Genomic DNA, 8,080 nt, shown 5'->3' with positions numbered 1-8,080 from the left:
ATTATAATACATACTCTGACATGCTGTATAGATGAATGACTGAATTTGTATGGTCTTAATTAACATTGTTCTGTTGTTTAACAGAGGGATCAGGGGACGTCCAGTTAGCTCGTCACAGTCTGAGTTACATCCAAGAGATCGGCAATGGCTGGTTTGGCCAGGTAAGACTCGTTTTTCATTTTATTCATGTACAGGCATTAAAGATACATGGATATTTGTTTCTGTATTTTTGTATTAGCCTAAAGTGTCCTCATGTATTAATAACAGGTCCTTCTGAGTGAAATCTACACGGATCCCGGTGGAGCCAGAGTGGTGGTGAAGGAGTTAAAAGCTAATGCAAGTGGCAAGGAGCAGAATGATTTCCTGCAGCAGGGGGATCCATACAGGTACACACATTCATTTCCACTAAACACTTTTAATTGGTTTCACATTGTACTTATCAGGTGATGTATAGTTACAATATTTGATGGATAACTTGTGGTTTATATATTTTCTTTAATAACACCTTTACAAAACTAAGTATGCATTTTCAGCAAGAAATGCATACGTGAATGTGTGGACAGAAATAGCTCTATGACTGTATCACTGTAATGTGAGCAGCACCCTCTAACTTCCCTCGTAGACATTGCATCAGACAGTCTCATTTCAAATCTTACAGATATTATTTTAAGGTGTTGCTGCGAAGCTAGTGAAGCCCTAATTAACATCAGTAGTAACGTGCTTTGTGTTATTGTGTCTCTACAGAGTGCTGCAGCACCCCAACATCCTCCAATGCCTGGGACAGTGTGTCGAGGCCATTCCCTTCCTGCTTGTCTTCGAGTACTGTGAAATGGTGAGTGACCGAAAGGCGCTGAATGTATTTACGTGTATTTGCGTAAACGACACAACCCCCTTTTTTTGACATTCTACTGTAGATCTGCAATTTTGAAACGTACTGCCTAATATTGGCTAATAATTCCTCCTTAATTTAACATGCAGTCCTGTACCAGTGTCCAAGTATTGAGAGTTTCTTTATTTACGGCTTGCTTAATCTACTGCCCAAAAGCTTCGTTAATTGAGACATTTGAGAAAGACCTCATGTCAGTCTGTTAAGCTCACTAATTCCCAGGGCAAGACCCCTTTAAAAACTGTTCCGCAAGCATGCATATCTGACCTGCCCTAGTGACCATCCGGATTGAAAGGCTACTATCTCAATCTTAAATTAGCCGCTCTATTCATCACAACATATTGAAGAAGAGTCCTGCCATGGCAGCTGATTTATCCCCTGCTTCCCTTCACCTATTCTGGGTGTGCATGCAGGAAGATCCCACCCCTCCCACTCCTACCTCCCTACCTTCTTCTGCCTAAAGTTGCATGGCTCGTGTAAGCCTGGGACCTCTCACATTCCCACCTCACCCAGCAAAGCCACAGGCTCGATTTACGCTCCTCTGGTGTCGACTACACCAGTTGCTGTGTTTGTGCATTTTTATGGGTAGCGTCTTGAGACCGTTGGAGACCGCTGAGTTCGGACTAAAGTCAACTAAGCTGTTCCTAAAGAAACCCGTGTGGTGCCCAGTGACCAATGCAAGAAGCCAAAAACGTAAACCTAAAAATATGCACCCCCTTGCTGTCTGTTTGATTTATCTCAACTTTTACGATGAGAAGTGTAGTAGCTTTTTGCACAATAAAACTTCTTTGTCTTATAGGAGTAATAATATTCGAAACACCTCAAAATGTGATGATCTCCACCAACGAGAGAGCCTCAAAACCTGCAACAGGTGGCGTGCAACAACATTAACCTGTCTGTTGTTCGCTTGTTAGCAGGCCCTTAATGCGATGGCAGAGCGAACAGGTACAGGCAGGGCCCATAATGATAGCCCTATAGTTTAAATCTACCACCCACACATGAACATATGGAAATGGGTTACTATTTAAAAAAATAAATGTATAAATGTATTTAGGAACCTATCCATGTCATTTTAAGTGGGGGTCGACCTCAAATCCTCTAGGGGGGTCCGGGGGCATGACCCCCCCGGTACGATTTTTATTTTGGAGTTAAATGCATCAATCTGGTGCATTTTGAGGGGAAAATAAAGAGACTAGATCTATGGAAACACCTATATTAAACAGAACTGTATACATTTCAATAATCATAAAATCATGGCCATAACCAATAACATACCATTTCCAATATGAAAAAAACACTGAAACTTGTTTATTTGTTTATTTTGGTTCATTTATAGTTGTGAGTGTGTCTGTGCTCCTGAATCAGCCTCTCCTGTCTCTCTCCTCTCCTCCCTGCTCCTCTTTGAGGCAGCAGCAAAGACTAGTTTTCTCTCAACAAGTTTTAAAAGTGTATCTTACCTTTTTTCACCTAGTTAACTTTTTATTTATTTATTCATGCATATTTTACTAATCATTACATTACATTTCATTTAGCTGACGCTTTTATCCAAAGCAACTTATAATGACCGATTACAGGGACATTCACCCTGGAGTAACTAAGGGCTAAGTGCCTTACTCAAGGGCACTCTAGTGGTGGTGTTCCTGGCGGGATTTGAACACAGCCTTCCGATCTTCAGCCCACCTCACTATCCATTAGACCAGGGGTAACCAACAGGTCGATCGCGATCGACTGGTCGATCTTCAAAGCCTTCACTGTCGATCCCTAGCATTTAAAAACTAACCTAACCCACTGAGAACTTAGACTAAGTTAACTATCTAAACACTCAGAGAGTCCTTTACCTCACCTGAGCTGAGGTTATCCCGAGCTTGAATGACACACAGAGACCAATCAAGGGCTTTGATTTATGATCTGTATGACAGTGGCCATGTCGGCAGGCCACATCATGTAGACAGCCAGTCACCCTGTGTGAGGCAGGCCACTTAACAGGCCAGAAGGAGGCGAGATCAGAGCAAGGGAGCGAGGGATCATTGTCCACAAGTTAATCGATCGCAGATGGCGTCGTGGTCACGGACGAATACAATTTTTTAAAATTAAAAACAAAATGTATTAAAAAACTAAATGGGTCGCGAAATATACTTGGGCGGCCGTTAATATACCTGGGAGACCCGCCCAAGTACAGTCTATGTGTGGGAAACCCTGCAGGTGTCCAGAAACAACCCTGTAACCTTGCTCGTAGCGGCTGCATGTTTATAAAGCAACTGTTAACGACTTGTTTCCGCTGCCCCCAAGTGGGCAAAGCACGGACTGGGATTAATAACTTATGTGATAACAATCAATCACTCCGCTTACAATCTTAACTTTACATCTCTATGTGAGGGTCCTGTTGAATTAGATGACCCTTGTCCCACCCTGACAGTCATAAATCATCTTTGGTGTGTGTCTGTGTGGGTGCTGCAGTGTGTATGTGTAAGTGTGAGTGTATGAGACCCAGGTGTGTCTGGGTGGACTTGTCCACCCACTGACTCCTCGATGACAGGATACAGAATGTCCTTTTTTTGGTAACAGTTAATGAGTCTGTACAACCTGAGCCTTCACAGTTGCGAAACATCACATCCTGCTCGTGGACTCAAATGTTCATTCTATGCATTAGTTGCATTTCTGTAAATGTGCAGCGTGTAAACAAATAATTGACACTCCTTGGATTTTGATTCACTTCTTCAGTATGCATATTGAACAAAATGAAACAGATTTCTGATGTTTAGTTGCCACCAATGCTCCGCCCCCACCCTGCCTCCCATTTGTCCCACATGGTAATGTTTTGGCTCATCGTGCCTGACATTACATAACTTTGAGGGGCCGGGGTATTGTCCAGCTGCCCGGTCCTGGCATTGTGGTCTTTCCCAGCCAGCCTTAGTGACGTCTCCGACAAGAGATGGAAATTAGTCAAGGTGAGTGACTTATCACAAGTGAGTGTGAGTCATTATGGAAGATGGCGTGGGAAGTCCTGGTCCTGTTTGTTGAAGGTGATAACTTGTGAGGGGAGCACAACTGACTGATGTCTATGCCCGTTATCCCTTGTTGGATAAAGAGCTTTGAGGACTGGATCCAAGTAGGATTGTCTTACACAAAACAAGTTATCTTTCTTTAAATAAATACCTTAAATGTTCCATACTTACCCATACAAACTCCCATATAATACTTAACTGCTAAAAAAGCGTTCAAACCCGCTTTGATCTTAAATTTCGAGCCAAAGTCTATTCGTCCGTGTCCTCCTACTTCTTCAGTCAATGTCAATCATCCTCGGGATGCCAAAAGTTGAAATGTGACACCGCAGCTGCGCACTGGACAAAATGAATCCCAAAAAGCCAATATACTGTGTCGTTCCCTCGGACAGCCCGGTGATTGATGCCGTTTTTTCTGTCCCATATCACCCGTGCCGGGTAACCCTGACTCAAAGTATTTTCGACATCAAAATACATCAAGCAACTGGTGCAGGGGCACAGAATGCCACATACCACAGCCTGAGTGACAGCTTCTAATGCATGGATCTCCTGCCTGGTGCCCGGACAGGACGTAAGTCAGACCCCTCTCTGGTTCAGGGTCTCGGACATAAGCCAGTTGACTTGTGGCTTTCCAAAGTTGTTGATCTCCTCCATTTATTACCGTCATTAAAGCAACAATTCTCACAGTTTTATGGAAGCGATTTGTCATGGCATTTATTAAGTTGTGCCTTACTGACCATGCGCTGCCTATAGGCGTATTTAGCATTATAATTTAGCTCGTGGGTAATGTTGCCTATATGTGGTCGGTGTCCTTTCTTTACTTCCATAGGCTATTAGGCTCTATTGATTGCAACTCATCCTTTTATATAACTTAGTTTAACAAAGACACTCTTTGCCTTGGTGCATATTAAAACCATTGTAACCATATCACGTTACTTTAGTTTAGATTTCACATTAGCCTTTACTCAATGGACAAATAGTTTTTTATCTTACAAAAGTTAACAGTAATCTGAATATAGCCAACTTCGAGTGGCTTAGAGGATTTAATCCGCTTGACTTATTTTGTTTACATAACTCGATCATGAGATGGCTGAGCCAGAAATGAATCTGTGCATTAGGAACTTAGTACATACTTCTTTATTTAAGAGTCAGACACAAGGCCTAATTGTTTTTGCCTTTCAATGTTAATGTTGTTTTTTATAACAGAATTAAACCCTGCCTCTGAAACCCAGACCTAATCACCTGCTGCGGAGGCTTTACCGAAAAAGACGGGCAGCGGCTATCACTTACCATACATTGAATATAGCCCTTCTGCGAAGACAGCTTCTCAGAGCTGTTTTCGTGTGGGGGTAAATGTGGTCGACGCAAACTATGCTGCTTACGTAAGACGACTGATATAAGCTGCTTGAAGTGAGATAGCCCAGGGAAAATGAAAGCCTTTGTAAACACACGGACACAAACGCTCAGTAACTGCATGTGGTTGAACAAAAGCCTCCCCACCTCATATACAGTGGGGAATCTCTTGTGTGTACATTATGTTCCTAGTAGCTTATTCCTCAGGGAAGCTCGGTTCTCCGGCTAATCACAAGTCTCCTTCACTCCAACACTGTAATGAACATGATCTCAAAAGAACGCAAAACTTAAAGGACCCTTTGCTTTACAGTTAAAGACACTATCTTTCAAATGTCCTCTGCCCGTATACTAGGGCTGCTCAATTAATCGTATTTTAATTTTTATGGCTTGCAACGATTACAAAAACAACGTAATCAAAATAAAACGATTACCGTAATTTTCGGAATATAAGGCGCACCTGAATATAAGCCGCAGCAGCTAAATTGAATGATGTGTACATATATAAACCGCACTGGACTATAAGCCGCAGGTGTTTTAATGTTTAATTACCATATGTAAGGGTTCGTGCACAGAGGGGATTGTCGGGAAAGAGATGGCTGTTTGAGGAAGCTCCCATTTATTAACATTTCAACAAACAAGTTGCATATTTGCATAACGTATTCAAGTGTTAGCATTTAGCGCAATAGTAGCTACAGAACATGTACTGTGCTGTGTAAACTGTACTGTATCACATAGCGTTTCAGACACACAAACTTTTCAACTTTCAAACTTAAACGGTGCGCTCCCAGCGCACGTACCGGCAGTGATCTACAGCAGTGGTTTTCAACCAGTGGTACGGGGACAAACTGTCTCGCTCTCGTAATGTCTGTCTGTCTTGCTCTCGTTCTGTCTCTCGCACCACTCTCGGTTCCACTTTTACTTTTGCGCGCTACCTGTCTCACTCTTTTCCGGCCTCCAGCTTTTCCTGCTGGAACCCGCCGCTTAAAGTTGGGGGTCCGCGGACCGGCCATAGAGCCCATAGAGTTAAAGGTGGTGGCCGTTAGCTGTAAAAATCCATAGATTAGCCGCACCGTTATATAAACCGCAGCGTCGAAAAATGGGGAAAAAGGCGCGGCTTATAGTCCGAAAATTACGGTAATTTTTTTATTATTATTACTTTTTTTTTTTTTAAGTTTAATTATACTTAAAGTTCAGGGTAATCGACTGTTAAAACATACTGTTGAAATTGTTTTTCTCCAATAAATGGATGTTTTCAAAGTAAATGAATAATCGCATTTATTAATCGCAATTACAATTATTGACCCAAATAATCGAGATTATGATTTCTGCCATAATCGAGCAGCCCTACCGTATACAACAAATGTGTCCCGACCATTACACAGTCTGCTGCATGTTGGGGAATGATAACTACAGTTTCCCTCCAGCTCTGTGAACCTGCACACGGCTTGATGTAATTCAGATGTACAGCCCCTCAGGACTCAGTCCAACCACAGAGAGAGCTTTGAGCCTGTGATCCCAAAAGAGCTGTAGATAACAATGTTCATCTACTTATCTGCAGATTTCTTTCTCGATTGATCATTTGGCATATTCGATTAATAGTACAACATGTCCGAAACAGTGTATTTCATGTATTGTACTGTTTAAGATGATATAAAACAGTTCATTTTTTCAAGGCTGAAACACTTTGTTCTGCCTTTTGTGGCACGACATCTGAACCTTGGTCTTTGTTCCAGAATAACATTCTCAGATTCTCACTGTGGTCATTTTGACATGATCTCAAACGATGTGTGTCGTTATGTTTTTCATGTGGGGGGCGGGGTAATTAATTAAGTCGAAGTACCTTGACCTGCTTCCCTCAGGGGACACCTTGTTGTTTTCTCTCGTCCACTTATGCGCTCCGAAACCTGACCGGACACAAGCACACTTTATTTCACTGACCTGAACTGAACTATTTTATTTATAAATCTCTGTGACAGAGCATCGCTGTCCACTAAACAGCGTTAGCCTTATTTGGTGCTCTCACACATCCGCAGTGAGAAGTGCTGAGGAGACAGGAGCAGGAGGGTCTACTGCCCCCGTGTGGAGGCTTCTGCACACTGCATTTATCTAGCCCCTTTCCTCTGATTCTTCTGGATTTATGGATTGTTTAGGTTGGATTTTGTTGTGCTAATTTAGCTGTGTTTGTGTGTTTGCAGGGGGATTTGCGTGGCTTCCTGTCTCAGCAGGATTGGATGTTCAGAAACGCTGAGTTGCTGCAGCTGCAGAGGATGGCCTGCGAAATCGCTGCCGGTGTCACTCACCTTCACAAAAACAACTTCCTGCACAGGTAGCACTTCACAATTGCAACACTTTAGCTAGCTCACAGGTTTTAGAGCCACTAAGCTAAGCATTCTGTTTGTCTGTCAAGGACGTGAGCTGATGTTTAAAGTAATACTCACTCTCCCTGTGACAGAAACACTTTTTCAATATCTAGATTACTTCCTCTACCCACAGATGTTATATATTTATCACTGAGCCAACATTTTGTGTTTTTCTGCCCCAGTTTCCTTTAATAATTCAGAATGTTTCACAACTAAATGGGTATTACTTAATGAAAACATCATTATTTTAATACTTTTTTTTGTGTCATTTAGTAGACTGCCTGTGTCAAGTGCGATTTTTTGTAATTAGGCATTTTAAGGGTTGAAAAAATGTGTCTGAAATGTGATATATTTAAAATTAAACAATTCCACATTGATACATGTTTTGACGGAATAACACTCAAATGTGTGGTAAGTGATTAATAGTAATTACTGTCTGTGTTATGTCACTTGACCCAAACCTCATAAAATAGGACTGT

At 42.0% G+C, this 8,080-nt stretch overlaps 1 protein-coding gene across 1 annotated transcript in view; it reads left to right on the top strand.

Annotated features, from left to right (window-relative positions):
* The window catches only part of LOC104946088 (serine/threonine-protein kinase LMTK2-like), a 44,212-nt gene that overhangs the window by 23,973 nt on the left and 12,159 nt on the right, over positions 1-8,080 (top strand). Inside the window, exons 6-9 of the mRNA XM_010771844.1 lie at positions 85-161; positions 268-386; positions 745-832; positions 7,437-7,567. Coding sequence (XP_010770146.1) covers positions 85-161; positions 268-386; positions 745-832; positions 7,437-7,567 — 415 coding nt within the window. The remainder of the gene's footprint in view (positions 1-84; positions 162-267; positions 387-744; positions 833-7,436; positions 7,568-8,080) is intronic.

Source organism: Notothenia coriiceps, unplaced genomic scaffold (assembly GCF_000735185.1).
Source record: "Notothenia coriiceps isolate Sejong01 unplaced genomic scaffold, NC01 NC01_scaffold00010592, whole genome shotgun sequence".
In the NCBI taxonomy this organism is placed as follows: Eukaryota; Metazoa; Chordata; class Actinopteri; order Perciformes; family Nototheniidae; genus Notothenia; species Notothenia coriiceps.
This window is presented reverse-complemented; position numbering and strand designations above follow the sequence as displayed.